The 22,485-nt window shown below is 43.1% G+C and overlaps 1 protein-coding gene across 1 annotated transcript in view; it reads left to right on the plus strand.

Annotated features, from left to right (window-relative positions):
- The window catches only part of NAPEPLD (N-acyl phosphatidylethanolamine phospholipase D), a 54,247-nt gene that overhangs the window by 24,050 nt on the left and 7,712 nt on the right, over positions 1-22,485 (plus strand). The window contains exon 2 of the mRNA XM_073573639.1: positions 7,615-7,915. Coding sequence (XP_073429740.1) covers positions 7,615-7,915 — 301 coding nt within the window. The remainder of the gene's footprint in view (positions 1-7,614; positions 7,916-22,485) is intronic.

The following is a 22,485-nucleotide window of genomic DNA, read 5'->3' on the forward strand; positions in this document are numbered from 1 at the left end:
TCTCCTTCATTCATGACTTTTTCCTTTCTAATTCTCTTAACCTCCTGGCTCTTACTGAAACCTGGATCCAGCAGTCAGACACTACCGCTGCTGCTGCTCTTTCATACGGGGGGCTTCACTTCTCTCATACCCCAAGATCAGACAGTAGAGCTGGTGGAGGCGTTGGTCTGCTCCTATCACCAAAATGTACCTTTCAGGTTATCCCTCAAGTACCCTCACTTGTCTTCCCTTCTTTTGAGGTCCATGCCGTCAGACTCTACACCCCCTTCTCCATGCGAGTGGCGGTGGTGTATCGTCCTCCCGGCCCCTCCCATCAGTTCCTGGATCATTTTGCCACTTGGCTTCCACATTTTCTCTCCTGTGACATCACTACCCTCATCATGGGAGATTTCAACATCCCCATTGCTCTTCCCCTCTCACCATCTGCTACTCACCTTTTATCTCTAACCTCCTCGTTTGGCCTTTCGCAGCTTACTAATTCTCCAACGCATGAAGACGGAAACTCCCTCGACTTGGTCTTCTCTCGGCTTTGTGCAGTGGATGATTTTGCAAACTCCCCTCTCCCGCTCTCTGACCACAATCTTCTTTCATTCTCTATCAAGAACTGCCAGGCTGCTCAGGTCACCCCCACTGTCCAGACTTATAGAAACATACAGGCCATTAACACCCAGAAACTTATGAAGAACTTGCAGTCTTCATTGGCCCCTATCTCCTCCCTCTCATGTCCTGATTCTGCATTGAAGCATTACAATGAAACACTTCAAACTGCCCTGGATGAATTTGCACCCCCTATAAATAGAACACCACAACGCAGACGGCGACAACCCTGGCACACGGTGCAAACACGTTTCCTGCAGCGGTGCTCCAGGTGCGCCGAACGTCTGTGGAGAAAATCCAATCTACCCGAAGATTTCATCCATTTTAAGTTTATGCTTAGAACATACAACACTGCCCTTCACCTCTCAAAACAAACCTATTTCAACACCCTCATCACCTCACTGTCCAATAACCCGAAACGTCTCTTTGACACTTTTCATTCTCTACTCAATCCAAGAGTACAGGCCCCAACCACGGAGCTCCGAGCTGACGATCTGGCCAATTACTTCAAAGAAAAAATTGACCAGATCCGACAGGAAATTATCTCCCAATCACCTCATACCATGCACTGTCCTCCCTCCCCCACTGCATCTAACTCACTCTCTGATTTTGAACCAGTCACAGAAGAAGAAGTAAGCAGGCTCCTTGCATCTTCTCGCCCAACTACTTGCACCAGTGACCCATTTCCGTCACAGCTCCTCCAGTCCCTTTCCCCTGCTGTCACCCCTCACCTAACTAAAATATTTAACCTCTCTCTCTCTTCTGGTATTTTTCCCTCCTCATTTAAGCATGCCATCATACGTCCACTACTTAAAAAACCATCCCTCGACCAAAACTGTGCCGCTAACTATAGACCTGTCTCTAATCTTCCCTTCATCTCTAAACTCCTGGAACGCCTGGTCCACTCCCGTCTTACCCGCTATCTCTCAGAAAACTCTCTTCTCGACCCTCTCCAATCCGGTTTCCGCTCTTTACACTCCACTGAAACTGCCCTCACTAAAGTCTCCAATGATCTGCTAACAGCTAAATCAAATGGTCACTACTCCATGCTAATTCTCTTGGATCTCTCTGCAGCATTCGACACTGTGGATCATCAGCTCCTCCTCACTATGCTCCGTTCCATTGGCCTCAAGGATACCATTCTCTCCTGGTTCTCCTCCTATCTCTCCGACCGCTCCTTTACTGTATCTTTTGCCAGTTCCTCCTCCTCTCATCTTCCCCTTACTGTTGGGGTCCCCCAAGGATCGGTTCTAGGCCCCCTCCTCTTCTCCTTGTACACTGCCCCTATTGGTCAAACAATCAGTAGATTTGGTTTCCAGTACCATCTCTATGCTGATGACACCCAATTATACGCTTCTTCTCCTGACATCACGCCAGCCTTTCTAGAAAACACCGGCGATTGTCTAAACGCTGTGTCTAATATCATGTCCTCACTATATCTGAAACTGAACCTGTCAAAGACTGAACTCCTGGTGTTTCCTCCCTCTACTAATGTACCTATACCCGACATTGCCATTTCTGTGTGTGGTTCCACTATTACTCCCCAGCAACAGGCCCGCTGTCTTGGGGTCATACTTGATTCCGAGCTTTCCTTTGCCCCCCACATTCGATCACTGGCTCGCTCTTGTCATCTGCACCTCAAAAACATTTCTAGAATTCGACCTTTTCTTACCTTTGACTCTGCAAAAACTCTTACTGTTTCTCTTATTCATTCTCGTCTCGACTATTGTAACTCTCTTCTAATCGGTCTCACTCTTACCAAACTCTCCCCTCTCCAATCTGTCTTGAATGCTGCAGCCAGGATCATATTCCTCACCAATCGTTACACCGATGCCTCTACCTTGTGCCAGTCATTACACTGGCTACCCATCCACTCCAGAATTCAGTATAAACTTATTACCCTCACTCACAAAGCCCTCCATGGCTCAGCACCACCCTACATCTCCTCCCTTGTTTCAGTATACCACCCTACCCGCGCCCTCCGTTCTGCTGATGACCTGAGGTTAGCATCCTCAATAGTCAGAACCTCCCACTCCCGTCTCCAAGACTTTACACGTGCCGCGCCAATTCTTTGGAATGCACTTCCCAGGTCAATACGATTAGTCCCCAATCCCCACAATTTTAAGCGTGTCCTGAAAACGCATTTATTCAGACTGGCCTATCGCCTCAACACATTAACCTAATCTATCCCTGTGTGGCAGAGCCAAAAGTTTTACCATAACCAGGTTCCCCGCATCATTCTCCCACATGCTTTATGCATCCATTAGCCCTCTGTGTCCGTACTGTCACACACCTAACATTATGGCTGGTCCATACAATCAGGGCAACTGTTACCACCCACCTTTCGTGTCTACCTCTTTCCTCATAGACTGTAAGCTTGCGAGCAGGGCCCTCTTTCCTCTTGGTATTTGCTATAATCTACTGTATGTGATTATTGTTATGCTGTAATGTCTATTGTCTGTACAAATCCCCTCTGAAATGTAAAGTGCTGCGGAATATGTCGGCGCTATAAAAATAAAATTTATTATTATTATGTTGGGGGCAACGATCTCACAAAACGCTCGGGAAGGGGTCTGACTAGCAATATCAAAAAGGATCTAAGGCAGCTAAGCATTACTTACCCAAATATAAAAGTAGTGGGGTGTGACATTGTACCCAGGAAATGTTGGCAGGGGTCACGGTCAGTTCAAAGCATCAATAAGGCCCACATTAAGGTAAACAAAGCGGTGTTCAAATTTGTTGTGTTCAATGGAGGAATGGCGGTACGCCATAAGGATCTAGACTTTTTGGAGAAGGATTTTTGGTTGGCAGACGGGGTACACTTGAATGTAGCGGGGACGGACTTGTGGCTTACGGGCCTGCAAGAAGGGTTACAAAGGGCCATAGCATAGCTGGTGGTGGGGTCTCGAGCACTTGAGGTGCGCTCAGTGTGGCGTTGGTGGGTCCTCGAGGTTGGTTTAAAATTTGGAAGTGGGGAGAGTCATACATTGCATAGATTCCCTCTTTGTGTGGTTGGTCTTGGTGATGGTCTGGTGAAAAATCTTGGGGATACCCGACGATGGAAGTCGGTATCACTTGGCGATGAATTTGGGGGCACACGGCGACGGAATCCGGGTGCACTGCACGTTAACTGTGTGAGATTTGGGGCACCCGGCGGTGGAAGCTGGGTGCACGTTAACGGTACGAGGTAACCCCTTCCCTCGGTTCACTGTGCTTCCGAGCCAAATGGGAAACACGGCCGGGAGTAAGGCTGGGGGGGGGGGGGGGGAGGGGCAAGGCCATGGTAAATCACCAGATTTTGTTAACTTCGAGGACCTCACCAAGTGTCTTAACTAATTAATAAATTGGCTGCTGTGGCCGTTATAATCCAAAAACAATTGTCATGCTCTGGTAATCCAAAAATAAACCATCGACCTGTAACAAAAATAAAACAAAAAAGCAACCATATCCCTACCTCTCCGCTGCTCAGTCACGTCCCCTGCTGCATTCCATCAGAAGGGGTTCAGTGGTTTACACAGGGACTGGTCTCTCAATGGTATCTCTCAAGGCTATTAAAATCTGCCCTCACTCACCTGCTTTACCTCTCTGATTGCGATTTTGCCGCAGGAGCCCACGCATTTTTTTCCCAATGAATTAACCCCTTAACACCTAGACGTCCAAAATTTTACACACAAATAATAATCTAATTATTAGTCAGGGACATATAAAAAAAAATACATGAAATGGTTAACTATGTAAACCATGCGTCATTTCATGTCGGGTTTTGTATTGATTTTACAGAAGCCGGCAATTGAATTAGCGGCTATTGTGATATGTAGTACTCTATGAAATGTAAATATATATATATATATTATGTGTATTCTATGTGTACACAGAATCTCTATTTTGTTTCTTTATTAACCATGTCAGTGTGATTTTACTGTATCGCTCACTGAATTGCCGGCTTTTGTTAAAGGACACCAGTGCATATTTCTCGCAAGTCACACGTCTGGTCCGTGTGTAATGCGTTTTTTTTGTGCATCTATAGACTTGCATGGGCGTATTTCAGCCAGAATACGCTGACAATCGCAGCATGCTGCAATTGTCTCGACTCGTAAAATACGCGCAAGAAATATACGGCTGATGGGAGCTACCCCATAGCATAGAGAATCATTAGTCTGTGTGCAATGCGTGGTTTTTACGCCTCTCACTCATCCGTATTTCTCTCTAGTGTGACCCCGGCCATATGCTTGGAGACAGCACACTCTGTGAACAGCCAGCTTCTTTAGCAATGACCTTTTGTGGCTTACCCTCCTTGTGGAGTGTGTCAATGACTGCCTTCTGGACATCTGTCAAGTCAGCAGTCTTTCCCCATGATTGTGGAGCCTACAGAAATAAACTAAGGGACCTTTTTAAATGCTTAGGCCTTTGCAGGTGTTTTTGTTAATTATTGTAATTTACTGAGATAATGACTTTTGGGTTTTCATTGACTGTAAGCCATAATCATCAACATTAACAGAAATAAACACTTGAAATAGATCAATCTGTTTGTAATGACTCTATATAATGAGTTTCACTTTTTTTATTGAAGAACTGAAATAAATTAACTTTTTGATGATATTCTAATATTGTGAGAAGCACCTGTATCTGGCTGTAATCGCTCAGCCAGGCTCTGTCACTGGATTCATGCTGCTGGAACCACGGGCAGTATGAATCCAGAGACAGGTTCCCTTTAATACCATTTTCTGCATGTTAAGGACTCCATTTCCACCTGCACCTTACTTTCCCTTACAGGGTTATCTCAGTGAGAACATTTTGCAGTGTCCACCGTGTATATACATTAAGTAGAATTCTTGACATGCAGCTCCAACAGAAGTCTGTCTTGTGTTTATTTTTGTATTTTTGGCTGGATTTCTCTGTATATACGCGTAAAGTAGCATAGTCGATTTCGCTATTCCATGAATGAAAGAACAAAGTCATTCCAAGGAGGTTTGTGGCTTATCAATACGTTTTGCAGTGTGCTCTTGCCGTATTATCAATGTGAATGCACATTAATTCTGCTCTCACTGAAATATAGTAATTTTCTCGTTAAGGCTACATTCACACATCTGTTTTTATCGTCTGTGCTGTCCGTTTTTAAACTGACCTCACACTGAGTCATAGAATTTAATGGAACCGTTCATTTATTTTATTTCACAGATCCCTCTATCTGTTCTCTCAAACATGTGCATGTCCGTTTCTCCTCTGTTCTTGCGAATCAGACTTGCAATCAAATCTATGGGAATCCATCAAATATGGATGAAAAACGGAAGACATCCGTTTTATATCTTTTAGTTTTTAACCTATCCATTGCTGAGTGTAAATCTGAAAAAATAAAATTTACGTAGTTTTACATTAATTTTTAAAAACAAAGAGGTAAACAGGCAAAACTGATGTCCCGTGGTAGAAAAATGGTACTCTTTGATGGATATAAAAAATGAAAGGGATGTGCAAATGTAGCCATAAGGATTATATTACACCTAACATGGATAATGCGTCTTTTTTATTAAGCTACATATGCCAGAATTCTGTTGTAAGTTGCAGCAAAAATAATGTATTTCATGATTTACTAAATATGATGTATTTGTCTTGTACACTTTGTCTTGATCAGCAAGGGAGCATGACCTCCCTTAAGTGTGGCATAGTTTTGGAGAAAAGGGCCATGGACCTCACCTGCAGCACCAAAGTTTTGGGGCAAATTTTCAGCACACATTAAGTGGGGTAAACTTAGACTAGAGTCTTAAAGTACAACAGTTATCTCTAACAGAATGAACTAGAGCGGTATTCACAGCTACACTACTTAGTACTGCTGTTTAATTGACCTCCTTGTGACAGGTGTGAAATACAGATGAGAGATAAATTTTGGTGCATGGTAAAGTGAACCTGAAAATTGATTCATGCAGATAGATCACGTGCAGAATCAATCAGATAAGGCTCTATCATTTTGGCCAAAAACTGTATATTTCACGCTTAAAGGAAAAGGCATTTCACAGAAAATGTACATTTAAAATCCGTCTAAGGACTATGCTGCTAGGATTACCCCGGATGCTGGAGATGCCAGGGTCTCATAACTTGCTATTCTCCTATCTTACCCTTCTCTGTTCCCTCCCCCACCCAGGGAGGCATGAGGCTGAAGTGTATAGGCAAACACTAACCAGAAAGACGGAGGTTAACAGACAGGGATAAAAGAAAACTACAATCCTACAAATACACTCACAAAAACATGCAAACCAACTCCATGCAGCAGTTTCCAGAAAAACTCTCCAACCGCCTGCTCCAAACACTGAGTTCTCTCATTCAACTCCAAACCAGGTAGTGGTAACTATCACGGGCAAGGTCAGATGCAAGGAGGGAGGGTTCTTATACTTGCTGGGTGTAAGGAACCCAGAAAAGCTGATACAACCCAAGACTGAGAACTCCAGGAGTCCAACTAAGCAGTTTAACCGTTACAGCACCAGAGCAAAGAAAGCCAGAAATGCTAAAAGGACAGTGAAGCCGTTCTAACTACCGCAGGTGTTTATGTTCCTAGAGGCTATAATCGTCTGACCCACTTTGTCACGGTATGCCCGTAACTTAGAGTTACTGGTATAAGTTCCCAGCAGATTCTTCTTAGCTGTATGGGCAGATTTATTAATAAAATCTAGACTAATCATGTGGCTGAGATGCAGCTCTGGAGGACACAAGTTCCTCCAGTGATAGTTGTGACCTGACTGTGCACCACGTGTAGTTTCAAGTACTTCTATTTTCAATCTGCCCACTATATAATATATTTTGGGCAGCCATTCTAAGAACCTCTAAATTGACAATGTTATGAGTGCTGTAGTTGATCGCTGGTTATAGTGACCGTGTAAAGTCCTTTTTTTTTTTTTTTTTTTTTTTTCCTAGAATAATTCCAGGCTAAGCATATAGCAGGATCAGTGTTCAGTAGAAGCTCCCGACGCGCTGTGTCATTATTGGCTGTTTTTACTTGTCTACTTACTAGTGTATATCTCATTTTAGATTAGAAAAGCTATTAGAAGCAGATGATGAATATTTAACCTCCAGCAATCAGTACCCAAAAGAGACGGTCCGAAAACGACAGAGCTCAACTCGCAGCTCCAGAAGTAGTGACTCCTCTCGTTCTTCAAGAAAGAGCTTCAAGCTGGATATCAGATTAGAGGAAGATGTCACCAAGTCGGTCAAGGGCAAAAATGGTAGATTCATCAATCCATGGCCTACCTGGAAGGCCCCTACCATGAGAAATGCTGTCAAATGGGCTGCAACTGAGAAAGATAATAGCAGCGTACCAAGTTCAAAAGAGGTATTTCCTATTCTGTATCATCCATACTGACAAATATGTGACTATAGATCCCATCACAGCTATATAAAAAGTGTCATGTTCTGTTCAGCTATTACATGTTTTCTGAAACCGCAGTGTATTTTGTATGCAAGATTCTTTTTTTCCAAAAGTGGTTTGTAAGTTTCATAGATTCCAAGAAATACTTCTTCCTTCTTTCTATGTATCAGATTCTGAGATCTTGGGGTGAGTTAGTCCTTCATTCCTTAATGTTAGGAGATGCTTTTGAAATACCTGGAAGTTATGAGTCCCTAGTGGAAATCTTTATCCAGGTTTGTATTATTTCAACACCCCGATAAGGTTAGGAAGGCTTCTAGAGCCTCCCTAGCTAGACTGGTTAGAATGGCCACAGTTCTGGCCTCTTCTTCGCCTGGTCAATATTCCCCTTAGGGTATTAAGGTTTACTCTACAAGAGCCATGACCACTTTCTGAGCAGAAAGGGCCAATGCATCAGTCCATCATATATGTAAGGCATCAGTTGGTCTTCACCTTCTACTTTCTTTAAGCACTGCAGGCTGGATTTGGGATACTTGGACCTCTCCTTAGGAGTAAAGTCCTCTCAGCTGTGGTCCCTCCCTAGGGATTTTTTTCTATTTTAATCTCTGTACGGTGCTGTCAGGGAAAAGATGATTTACTTAGGGATAATTTGATTTTCCTGAAACGTGACATCACCATGCTAACTCCCTCCCTATAGTTTTCATCTTTCCCGGTGCTACTAAAGGTGATTTGACAGGTCTCTTCCCTAGCGAGAGACCGGTCAGTCACCTAGTACGGTGCCGGGAGAAGCTGGCCGGGATCAGCCCCAGACTACTCTCATCTTTGGCTATGGATCCTGTTTGGATCTTCTAACTACAAGCACTCTGGTGTTTCAGAGACAGATATTCCTGTTTGCAATCATGCAGCCATTGATTCGCTTTTCCCAGAGTTGCGGCATCATCGGTAAAATGGCAAGTTCCCATTTAAGTAGTCACTGTCATATCAGCAAACTTTGCATAAATCAATAGTACAAGCAAATAAAAGAAACTCTAATGTCTTATTGAGAAATTTGCTGCTTTCTCCACTTATGGGCCACTTCATCTCTCCACCTCCTGAGCTCATCTTCCATTAAGAAATACAGCTAAAAGTCATTTTGCTGAAGACAGACTACCAATTCACCAAGGAATCATAGTATAACTGCCTATTGATGTCTAAGAAGAGGGAAGGAAGAAGTTGCAGAGACTCACACAAATTTGGTGGTTCTGCTTTAGAAGTATTTTGTTTCACACTAGAGCGGTATGCACAGCTACACTGCTTAGTACTGCTGTTTAATTGTCCTCCATGTGACAGGTGTGAAATACAGATGAGAGACAGCAAATCCGCCAAATTTCTCTGTGTATGGCAGACATAAGGGCGGCAAGATCAAAGACCACTGAAAATTGGAGAAAACTAGTGAAAAATGCAGGATACATGTCATATAATGGCCAAAAATAGTGTAATTCCTCATGTACACACGACAGCTTATGCTGAAATCAGAGGTCGTAATAACACTTGTACAAGCATCATAAAGTGTTGAATGCATGAAATTTCTGCACAAAGGCGCAGGCTGGTATTGAAATCTGGCGGCAATGTGTCTACAAGAGGAGGGAGTTTGCTCTGCTGCCTGACCCATCGCTCACTAATTACAGCTCCTCTTCCCTCTCTGATATGAGATAAGATCAGAAGGCAAACGCTAGTGCAGGTAAATGTCAGAGCTGGGCCTGGCAACTGTTTATTCTGTGCACTGGACTAGAGTATGTTTTCCTGTGTCCTATGTAAAGCCATCAGAGGAATGCAGGTAAACCTGCTGGCAAACTAAGCTCTGCTACACTGTGGGATCAGCATGTCCCATTTCTGTGAAATCACAAATAATGTACAATCTGTGTGCATAGATGTAGGAGAGCGGAGTGTGCGCTTCAGTCCAGGTGAATTTTATAGTCTTTCTGGTTTCACCTTATGTGCACACACTCATCTCGCCTACTTCTGTGTAGTCTCATTGTACAATATTGAGAAAAACGATCACCAGAACAGAAATCCTATCAGCATATACCCATGTAGCAAGAGTCAGACCCTGTGCCATTAGGAGGACCTGACAAGCGACAGGATAAGGACTCTCCAAAATTGGATTAGAAGTTGAAAGTACGGAATAAATGTCCAAATGATGATGTATAAAAAATACTCTTTAGCTAACATCAGAAAGACATGTACAGTCATTTAGAGCAGTAGGTCAGGTAGAAACAGGCATGTACACCACTGACTGAAAAGAGGGGAGTTTTAATTTATAAAAAAGTGCATAGTGCTTATGTAAACCTCATAGTTACTCAGAGAAAGTGATTCCTTATACGCCTGTGCTGTGAATTGGATTTACTATAAACCCATCCCCACCATGTCTAGAGAGACTCTTACCTATAGCCAGTTGTAAATGATAAGCTGTCAATAGCCTCAAACCGTGTTTCGCGTTGGCTTCCTCAGGGGGCCATAGTGAAACGCGCGTTTACATTAGCACTATGCTCTTTTTTATAAATTAAAATTCCCCTCTTTTCAGTCAGTGATGTACATGCCTGTTTCTACCTGACCAATGTTTTAAATGACTGTAACTGATTCACTTGTTGGTTATATGTAAGTACATTTTTTTATAATTGAATTTTTATTACATTTTTCAACATAGCATTACAGAAAAAGTCCGAATCCTTCAATACAAGAGCATATTTCTTAAGATAGCAAAAATGGATGCAATTTCTAACACAAATTTCTCATCAATATTAGGTAGGCACAACGTAATAAGCTTACAACTCAATATATAGGTTTAAACAAAAACACTGACAAGACATAGGCAGAAAGGGGCGGGGAAGAAAGAAAAAAAACATTATATGATCCATAGCAACGAATTATCGCTGCCTTTATAAGTAGTCTCTCTGAACCCAATACGTGTCCCAAAGAGTCCAAACTGCATTGAAATGATCAATAGTATTATTCAACGTAGCAGTGAGATTTCGATACCTCGAATATCTTGTAGTTCAGTGTTCGATTGGGGGATGAATCGACTTCCACTTACAGGCTATCAAACATCTGGCAGTTGTTATCTATATATATAAAATTGAATGTGTGTGTATCACAAAGCATCTTTCATTTCACCCTCGCTGTTTAAAGGAAGCGGAGCTGTGATTTGTTGCTATGAGCAACAGTTTTCCCAACTCGACAACACCTCAGCAGACACTGACATGGTGGGAGAAATTTAGCATCCCCGGGAACATAAGCTCCCAGCCATTGTCTGCCCCCCAGAACGGAGCAGAGAGCACACACCCCCTCCCGTGCCCATATCCCCATCATACATCCTCCATCCCATAGGCACATCTTCCCTCTTAAAGGGATCTCCGGTATGGAAGTTAGGGCAAATCCCTCAGCACTCTGATATTGACCCCAGGCCTCTCTTAAAGGGATCTTTGGTATGGAAGTTGGGGCAAATCCATCCAGCACTTAGGTTTTGACCCTAGGCCTCTCTTAAAGGGATCCCCGGTATGGAATTAGGACCGTTCCACTCAGCGCTGTGGTTCTGACCACAGGGTCGCTTATTGTTGTTTATTATTATTATGTTTATATTTATTTATAAAGCACCATTGGTTCCATGGTGCTGTACATGAGAAGGGGTTACATACGAATTACAGATATCACTTACAGTAAGCAAACTAACATTCACAGACTGATATAGAGGGGAGAGAGGACCCTGCCCTTTCAGGCTTACATGCTACAGGATGGTGGAGAAGGAGACAGTAGGTTGGGGGGATGCAGCAGCTCTAGTGACTGAGGCGGTAGCTCCGGTAGTGGTGAGGAGGCAGCGGGAATCATTGCAGGCTGTAGGCTTTCCTGAAGAGGTGGGTTTTCAGGTTCCGTCTGAAGGATCCAAGTGTGGATGATAGCCGGACGTGTTGGGGCAGGGAATTCCAGAGGATGGGGCTATTCGGGAGAAGTCTTGGAGGCGTTGGGTGAGGAGTGAATAAGTATGGAGGAGAGAAGGAGGTCTTGGGAGGACTCTTAAAGGGATCATTGGTATGGAAGTTAGGGCAATTTCACTAAGCGCTCTGGTTCTGACCCCAGGCCTCTCTTAAAGGGATCCCTGGTATGGAAGTGAGGGCAAATCCACTCTGCGCTCTGATTCTGACCCCTCTTAAAGGGATCCCCGGTATGGAAGTGAGGTCAAATCCACTCTGCGCTTTGGTACTGACCCCAGGCCTCTCTTAAAGGGATCTCTGGTATGGAAGTTAGGGTAAATCCACTCAGTGCTCTGGTTCTGACACCAGGCCTTTCTTAAAGGGATCCTCGGTATGGAAGTTGGGGCCATTCGACTCAGTGCTCTGGTTCTGACCCCAGGCTGACTGGATGATGTGGGATATTAGGGGTAGTAGTCCAGTGGGTCTTTTGCTGACAGGGATGATGTGGGATACTAGGGGGAGTAGTCCGGTGGCTCTGGCTGATGAGGGATATTAGGGGTAGTAATCCGGTGGCTCTGGCTGACGGGATGATATGGGATATTAGGGGTAGTAGTCCAGCGGCTGTGACGGGATGATGTGGGATATTAGGGGTAGTAGTCCAGCGGCTGTGACGGGATGATGTGGGATATTAGTGGTAGTTGTCCCGTGGCTCTGGCTGATGGGATGATGTGGGATATTAGTAGTCCGGTGGCTCTGGCTGATGGGACAATGTGGCATATTAGGGGTAGTAGTCCGGTAGCTCTGGTTGACGGATGATGTGGGATATTATAAGGAATGTGGCTATGCGGAGTGGGCGGGGCTATACACTCAGAGAGAGATAGAGATATATATATCATTATAATTTGTTATAACTAACCATAGTTAGTTACTATGCCCGGGCAGCGGGTATGTAATAAAACCAGTATGGCTTTACGACCTAGTTGAAATGGTGATATATCGAGTAAATAAAATTTTGGACCCAAGGGGATCTGATGGACGGTGACATTACTAATCAAGGACTTGATATATTCCCAGAAGGCTAGAATATTTGAGCATGACCAAAACAAATGGGGCAGGTCAGCTTCTGCATTCCCACATCTCCAACAACTAGGGATGGTAGGTTTGAGTTTATGCAGACAGGAAAGAGTTTGATACCAGAACATGAGTAGTTTATATTGATTTTCCCTGTAGGTGGAACATGAAGTTTTTACTGCGTTTTCTCCAGATCTCCTGCCAAATACAGGGTGGAAGAGATTATCCCAAAAACCTTCCCATTTACTCATATAAGAGTATTTGGGGTGCTCATTTGGATAAGGATTAATTAATATCTGGTAAATTTCAGATACAAGGCCCTTGGTTGAAACGCCTGCCTACACAATCTTTCAAAATGTGTGGGGTAAGAAACTTTAGAGGTGGAGTAAAGAGAATGCATATAATGTCTGATCTGTAGTGAGTGTTAGCCAGTAAGTTCTGCCTGGTGTATAACATGTTAAAAGGTAATAGAGTTATAGAGTGTATAGCCACTATATCTTCAAAGGGCAATGTTCTGATATTAGTGGGAGTTTTTTAGAGGATTGATCCCAAATTGTTTTTGTAAAGGTTATTGGGCCCAGCATGTGTGAATCTAACTTATTGTAAGAGGTTCCCCAAAGCTAAGAGTTGGGGTGTACTGGGGTTAGCCAGAGTTTCTCAACCTCCATCCATCTAGAAAATGCTCTGAGATTAGACCACGCTGGGATGTGCCAAAGATGAGCTGCCCAGTAATACTTAATAATATCGGGGACACCCAGTCCTCCCCTAGATTTACTTGCAATCATAATTTGATTTTCAGTCCCATGCCTTTTGTGTGCCCAAATAAATTAAAGAATAAATGATTGAACATTACATACTGTAGTTCCCTATAAGAGACATAAATGGGTATAAGAGTTTTGGAAGTATGGTCATTTTGATCGCTGAGATTCTTCCGAACAAAGGAAGTGGAAGCTTGTTCCACATACAGCTCTGGCAAAAATTAAGAGACCACTTTCAAATGTTCAGTTTGCCTGATTTTTCTCTTTATAGGTATATTTTTAAGTAAAATGTAAATTGTTCTTTTAGTCTACAAACTTCTCCACATGTCTTTGAATTTCCAAGCAATAAATTTTGTTTGTTTTATTCTGAAAAGGAGAAATGGTCAAAATTAAAAAAAAAAAACCTAGTGCTTTCAGACCTCACAGAAAACAAGTTCATAATCCTTTAGAAACAACAATACTAATGTTTTAACTCAGGAAGAGTTCAGAAATCAATATTTTGTGGAATAACTATGATTTTTTTAAAACCGCTTTCATGCATCTTGGCTTGCTTGCCACCAGTCTTTCACACTGCTTCTGGCTCAAAAATTTAAGCAGTTCTTTGTTTGATGGCTTGTGACTATCCATCATCCTCTTTATTTGATTCCAGGGGTTTTCTATGGGGTTCAGGTCTGGACAATGGGCTGGTCATGACAGGGTTTTGATGTGGTGGTCTCTTAATTTTTGCCAAAGCTGTATTAATTAATCGCCTAAGTTCCAGGAATAATTTTGAGAAGTTATTCTGGTATAATGTTTTATAGTTAGGCAATTGAACCCCTAGATATGTTAGGGAGGTGTCTTTCCACTTGTAATTATATTTCCCTTTTAATGGATTTAATGCAGAATCTGAGACATTTAGTGGGAGCACTTCTGTTTTGTTGTTGTTCACTTTTATCTTGATAATTGGCCAAACCTTCCCAGAAGAGCATGCAGATTAGAGGGTGATATGCAGATGTGTTAGGGCCCCGTTACACGTATCAATGTCCCAGTGATCCCACCAATGATCCGACGTGGATGGGATCGCTGGGACATAGTTAGCTGATCGCTGGTGAGCTGTCACATAGACAGACTCACCAGCGATCAGGACCAGCAAGCAAGCTTGTTTCCAAAGTAAACAGCTGGTAACTAAGAGCCGCGCGGCTCTTAGATACCCGCTGTTTACATTGGAAACCAGCTCCCAGCGTCCCTGATTGCTGGTCTCTCGGTGCGCACGCAGCGATGTGTGCTGGCCAGCGGGAGACCAGCGATCAAAAAACGGCCCAGGACGTTCCAGCGCGATCAGCGATACCCGGCGGGGGGCCGGTCGCTGATACATGTCATACACAGCGATTTTGCTGGCGAGATCGCTGTGGCGTCACAAAATCAGCGATCTTGCTGGTGATCTCCCTGGGTGTGACGGGGCCTTTAGTGTCAGTAGAACATAGTCTGCGAATAGAGATAATTTGAACTCCCTGTCCATCACCACTACTCCATGAATATTTGGGTTAAGGCGAATGCAGCAGCCAGGACTTCAATACATAAAACAAATAGGGGGGACTGGGGGCACCCCTGTTGGGTACCATCGTGCATTAAGAGACTGAGAGAGCGTGTGTGGGAGTTTAACCGATGTTGAGGGAAGGCCTGGACAACCATCTTCCTCTTTTCTGGGCTAGGAGGAAGAGTATCCTGAAGAGTATAACTTGGATAAATAATCTTGGAAAATCCTAGCAATTTTATCACGATCATAAACGATTGTCCCCTTTTTATCCCTAAGTGCATAGACCAACGACTTCCCCCTATCCTCCCTGAGTTGCCTTGCTAGAAGAGTATGGGACTTGTTCCCTTTATCATAATATCTCTATCTACAATAAAGTAATAGTTTCTCCATTTTGTAAATGGTAATATCTTTTAATTTTGAGCGCATTGAAACTACAGTGCCTACAAGTAGTATTCAACCCCCTGCAGATTTAGCAGGTTTACACATTTGGAATTAACTTGGCATTGTGACATTTGGACTGTAGATCAGCCTGGAAGTGTGAAATGCACTGCAGCAAAAAAGAATGTTATTTCTTTGTTTAATTTTTTTTTAAATTGTGAAAAGTTTATTCAGAGGGTCATTTATTATTCAACCCCTCAAACCACCAGAATTCTGTTTGGTTCCCCTAAAGTATTAAGAAGTATTTCAGGCACAAAGAACAATGAGCTTCACATGTTTGGATTAATTATCTCTTTTTCCAGCCTTTTCTGACTATTTAAGACCCTCCCCAAACTTGTGAACAGCACTCATACATGGTCAACATGGGAAAGACAAAGGAGCATTCCAAGGCCATCAGAGACAAGATCGTGGAGGGTCACAAGGCTGGCAAGGGGTACAAAACCCTTTCCAAGGAGTTGGGCCTACCTGTCTCCACTGTTGGGAGCATTATCCGGAAGTGGAAGGCTTATGGAACTACTGTTAGCCTTCCATGGCCTGGACAGCCTTTGAAAGTTTCCTCCCGTGCCGAGGCCAGGCTTGTCCGAAGAGTCAAGGCTAACCCAAGGACAACAAGGAAGGAGCTCCGGGAAGATCTCATGGCAGTGGGGACATTGGTTTCAGTCAATACCATAAGTAACGTACTCCACCGCAATGGTCTCCGTTCCAGACGAGCCCGTAAGGTACCTTTTACTTTCAAAGCGTCATGTCAAGGCTCGTCTACAGTTTGCTCATGATCACTTGGAGGACTCTGAGACAGACTGGTTCAAGGTTCTCTGGTCTGATGAGACCAAGATCGAGATCTTTGGTGCCAACCACACACGTGACGTTTGGAGACTGGATGGCACTGCATACGACCCCAAGAATACCATCCCTACAGTCAAGCATGGTGGTGGCAGCATTATGCTGTGGGGCTGTTTCTCAGCCAAGGGGCCTGGCCATCTGGTCCGCATCCATGGGAAGATGGATAGCACGGCCTACCTGGAGATTTTGGCCAAGAACCTCTGCTCCTCCATCAAGGATCTTAAGATGGGTCGTCATTTCATCTTTCAACAAGACAACGACCCAAAGCACACAGCCAAGAAAACCAAGGCCTGGTTCAAGAGGCAAAAAATCAAGGTGTTGGAGTGGCCTAGTCAGTCTCCTGACCTTAACCCAATTGAAAACTTGTGGAAGGAGTTCAAGATTAAAGTCCACATGAGACACCCAAAGAACCTAGATAACTTGGAGAAGATCTGCATGGAGGAGTGGGCCAAGATAACTCCAGAGACCTGTGCCGGCCTGATCAGGTCTTATAAAAGACTATTATTAGCTGTAATTGCAAACAAGGGTTATTCCACAAAATATTAAACCTAGGGGTTGAATAATAATTGACCCACACTTGTATGTTTAAAATTTATTAAAATTTAACTGAGCAACATAACTTTTTGGTTTGTAAGATTTATGCATCTGTTAATAAATCCTGCTCTTGTGTGAAGTTTGAAGGCTCTAACTTATTTGCATCTTATCAAACCTGCTAAATCTGCAGGGGGTTGAATACTACTTGTAGGCACTTGTATATCTCTAAGTATTCTTTTGGATGGGGTTATAGTTAGTTTAGCTTCAAAAATCTTTAGTTGGTCAGCCAGAATGTCTATCTGGTGCAATCTATCTTTTTTGATGTGGACCCTTAAAGCTATGCAGTGTCCTCTAAATACAGCCTTATGGGCTTCCCAGATAGAATAAAAATTAGAGATCGAGCCCATGTTAACCTAAAACTAGTAAACAATTTATTTTTCCAACTCATCCCTATATATCGCCTTTTAAGCAGGATTCATTAATCCTCCAGTGGCACACGTTAGTCTGAGTTGAAGATTGTTTAAGAGTGAGTTTCACGGGCAGAAGGAGGTGCAGGGGGCTAGGCCGAGTAAGTAAGGCAGTGAATAATCATTGCCATGCCGTTTTTCACCAAAAACTAGTTGATTTTTAACGACATGTGGGCATGTGCATTGTCATGATGAAGGAGCTAGTCTCCTTATCGCCACAATTCAGGTAGACTTTTCTAACTGCCTCACACAATCGCTTCAGCACTGGCAGATCGTAATGTTGGTTCACTGTGGTGCCCTGAGGTACAAATTCAACGTCAAATACTCCCTTAATGTAGAGAAAAAACAAACCATCATGAATTTGATTTCACTTGCCATGCTCTTTTTGGTCTGGGCGATGAAGCAGTCTTTCACTTCCTGGAATTCGGTTTTGTTTCAGGATCATAGCCATAACACCAAGATTCATCCCCTGTGATGACTTTTGACAAAATAAATCAAGGTCATCCCTCCCTTATTCTCCCGAACTAGTCCCATGTGATGACTGCTTATTCCTAAGAATGAAGAAAAACCTAAAGGGAAAGTGTTTTTGGGATGTAGGAGAGGTTAACCCCTTTCTGACTTTGCATGCAATAGTACGTCCAAGGTAAGATCCCCCACTTTGAGGGCTCCGGCGGTGCCCTAAAAATTTTTTTTTTAGAAAAATTAAAAAATTTAAAATCGCCCCATTCAAAATAAAACAATTAAAAAAAACCCCACACATTATGTATCACCGTGTTCAGAATCGCCCGATCTATCAATAAAAAAAGGATTAACCTGATCGCTAAACGGCGTAGCGAGAAAAAGAAATCAAAATACCAGAATTAGGCTGAGTGCAGATGGAGTTTTGAGCCCTGCGGATTTTTCCGTGCAGAATGGAAGAAAACTGCAGGTCAAATGACCTGCATTTTTCCTGCGGATTTCTTCCATTTTTCACGCGGTTTTCCATTGCGGTCTTCCCCCTGCGGATTTGGTAACAGGGGAGATAGAAAACCGCACAAAAGAAGTAACATGCTGCGGATTTTGTACCGCGCGGAAAAATCCGCAGCGTCTGCACAGCGGTTGTTTTTTTTTTTTTTTTTTTTTTTTTTTTTTTTTTTTTTTTTTTTTTTCATTCATTTTAAAGGTACTGTACATCACAATGCGGATATGCAACGTTTCTGCGCGGTAAAATCCGCTGCGGAAACGCTGCAAATCTGCATCGTGTGCACATGGCCTTACGCTTTTTTTTTTTTTATCCAATCATATTTATTAGTATTTTTAAACATGACAAACAAAGACTGACACAAAAAACATCAGTGCTACAACATTAGCACATAACATGACATTAGAAGACCTAAGCATTAACATACAGTAAATGTCTTGCATTAACACAGGAGAAAAAAAAAAAAGACCACTCAGGCTTATCTCCCGGTAAGATAGTGTAATAATTCTCTTGCAATCAGACGTATTCCAAAGGTAGGACCCAAACCTCACACACCAAAACGGTAGAACCAATTTTCAAACGTATGTTATACATCACATGACCCCGACACATTTGAATACCGGCTTTGCAGCCAGGGATCCCATATATGCTGAGTCTTCTTTGCAGAGGCGGTTTGTGTAAGGGCTAATTCATGCTCACAGTGAAAGTTAATTTTTTCAACTACTTCTGTAATGGTCAGAACTGTAGCACATTTCCATTTAGCTGCCACTAGTAATCTAACCGCTATCAGTATGTGAGATAAGGCTCCCCTAATCATATGCGGAAACCCTTCTGTTTCAATATGTAAAATTGCCAGGCTAGGAGACAGTGTCAGGCCTACCCCAAGGACTTCTAGTATTAATCTGGCAATATCCTACCATAGATTATTCAGAGCTGGACAGTCCCACCACATGTGTTCTAGTGTCCCCCCCGAAGCCCACATCTCCTCCAACATAATGGGGATTGGTCCGGACCAAAGTGAGCCACTTGTACCGGAAACCTATACCAACGAAGGTGAATTTTTTTTCAGTTGTTCAAGATGGTTAAGACATGATGAGACCTGTAACACCTCTCCCAGAGCATCCCTCCAGGCCCCTGGCTCCAGGGATATACCCAGTAAACGTTCCCAGAGACATATAAGGAAGTTTTATAGCCAGATCAAAATCATTCAGAGCCCTGTATAGGATGGACACTCCTTTTGGGCCAGATTCTGGTATTTAGAAGTATCCATTAGCTCTGCGATCTAATTTGGAGTTAAAGGGTGATTCCGGTGAAGTTGACAAAAGATGGCGTATCTGTAAGTATTGATAGCAATATCTGCGTATACCTGGGTGTTTAGATGCTAAATGATCAAAGGGCAAAATCCTCGAGCTCCCCATCAAGTCCTGAAGGTTCCTAATCCCTGCCGTTATCCAGACTTGTAAGTCTATATATGGAATATGTGCCTCAAGGGCTCTCAGAGGCACCATACTTAGGGGGATTTTAATTAAGGACGCAGCTAATTTCTTCCAATACTGTAATGCAGCTACCATTGTTGGCAAACCTGGTGTATACCGGCTAATCTTAAGAGCCTCAGCTTCCAAAACTAGGCGAGGAGAGTTCCTTTTAGCATAGAATATTTCAATTTGAAGCCATCTATGGTCCCTGTCCATATGCCACCAGTCCCTGAGTCCGGTTACAACAGATGCTCTGTGGTATGCTAAGAGGTTCGGCATGCCCATCCCTTCAAGATCATATGGATAATATGTTACTCGCTATCCTTGGCTGTTTATGTGCCCAGATATAACGAATGGCCATTCGTTGAAGCATCATGATAATCCTATTAGGGATTTTAAAATGGATGCACCTAAAGAAATAGGTAATTTTGGGAAGTGTTATCCTTTTAAAGATGTTGATTCTTGCTATCCATGAGGTAATAATATTATGAAGTTTATCTAACTCTGATTTAATAGTTTTAGCTAGATTAGAGAAGTTATTGTCCACTACATTTTGGAAGCTTGTTAGTGTAATTCCTAAGTATGGGATACCGTCTGGCATCCACTTAAAGGGGAATCTATACTCAAAAGATCTGCGCAGTGCATCTGGGACTGCAACTGGATATATCAAGGATTTCATAGGGTTTAGTTTGTAATATATTTTACCAAATTCCTCCAGCACGGACATGACCGCTGAGAACGATGGCCCAATATTCACACACGAGATTATGATATCGTCCGCATAAAGTCCCACTTTAAGTGTTACCGGGCCCACTTTGATCCCAGAGATATTGGAATCTGATCTTATGCGCTCAGCCAACGGTTCCATACATAGTGCAAATATAATGGGGGATAGGGGGCAGCCTTGTCGTGTTCCGTTTGTTATTCGGAAGATTAATTGCAGTTTTTAGGTTGCCGCGACATTGCATTAAAATGCAATAACGGGCAATCACAAGATCGCATCTGCACATAAGGGTACCGTTACACCTAGCGATGCACCAGCGATCCCGACTAGCGATATGATGCGGTGAATCGCTAGGTGGTCGCTAGTGAGCTGCCACTCAGGCAGATCTCACTAGCGACATCGCTGGGGACAGGGATTGCTACTTACCTGTCAGACGCGGCGATCCTGCGTCCTCCCGCCCGGCTCTACGCGTCGCTCGTCGTCACAGCAGGAAGCGCCGCAGGAACTGGACGACGAGGAATGGTCCAGCAGCTTCTCGCGCGATCAGCGATAACCAGCGGGGGAGCCGGTCGGAGATAAGTATCACATGCAGCGATATCGCTAGCAATATCGCTGTAACGTCACAAAATCAGTGACTTTACAGCGATATTGCTAGCGATATCGCAGTGTGTAACGGGGGCTTAAATGGTATCCTTAAAATAGTCAGCTCGGCACGGCAAAAATATGCCCCACCCAACCCCAGATCACGAAAAAGACGCTACAGGTATCGGAAAATGATGCAATTTTATTTATTTATTTTTTTTAAAGCAAATTTTGGAATTTTTTTGTTCACCACTTAGAAATAAACAACCTAGACATGTTTGGTGTCTATAAACTCATAATGACCTGGAGAATCATAATGGCATTTAGTGAACCTAGCAAAAAAGTCAAACAAAAAAAAGTGTGAGATTGCACTTTTTTTTTTTTTTGCAATTTCACTGCACTTGGAATTTTTTTCCCCGTTTGAGTACACGACATGCTAAAACGAATGACGTCTTTCAAAAGTACAACTCGTCCCGCAAAAAATAAGCCCCCACATGGCCATATTGATGGAAAAATAAAGTTATGGCTCTGGGAAGAAGGGGAGCAAAAACACAAAACCAGAAAAAGCTCCGGTCATTAAGAGGTTAAGTGAAAAGGTTTTTTACATAGCTAAAAAAGGACTTTTTCTTTTGTTTAAATCAAGATTTGACCATTTGGTGTCTGTGTGTAATAAATAATATCTCTATTATAACACAAGGCATTACAGACATCTGTGATTGCACTGTACCACACGCCCTGTCTACTATTGAGAACCAGGCAGTAAACTGAGCGTAACAAGACTTTCTGAGCAGAGTCATCACTAAGAGACTGATCTCTTAGTCAGCATACACATCTCGCTAGAACAGGAGAACATTACATCACATGACATAGTGAAGTTTGGAAACTGAAGCAGGTGAATTGTACATTTGCTCTTTTTGACATGTCATGGTCACTGACAGCACAAAATGTGACCTCTTATAACCTTTAACACTTTTAGAGCAGGACCTTTCTTCCAGAAACAGCACTATGCCTGTCCATTGGGTCTAGTATTTTGCAATAAATGGGACTGTTTCAATACCATCTACTAACCACAGGTTATAAAATGCAGCCATGATTTCTAAGGGTACCGTTACACTTAGCGATGCACCAGCGATCCTGACAACGATATGGATCGCTGGTGCATCGCTAAGTGGTCACTAGTGAGCTGCCAAACAGGCAGATCTCACCAGCGACATAGCAGGAGTC

This window comes from Dendrobates tinctorius, unplaced genomic scaffold, assembly GCF_039654945.1.
Source record: "Dendrobates tinctorius isolate UK_male_01 unplaced genomic scaffold, ASM3965494v1 ptg000035l, whole genome shotgun sequence".
In the NCBI taxonomy this organism is placed as follows: domain Eukaryota; kingdom Metazoa; phylum Chordata; class Amphibia; order Anura; family Dendrobatidae; genus Dendrobates; species Dendrobates tinctorius.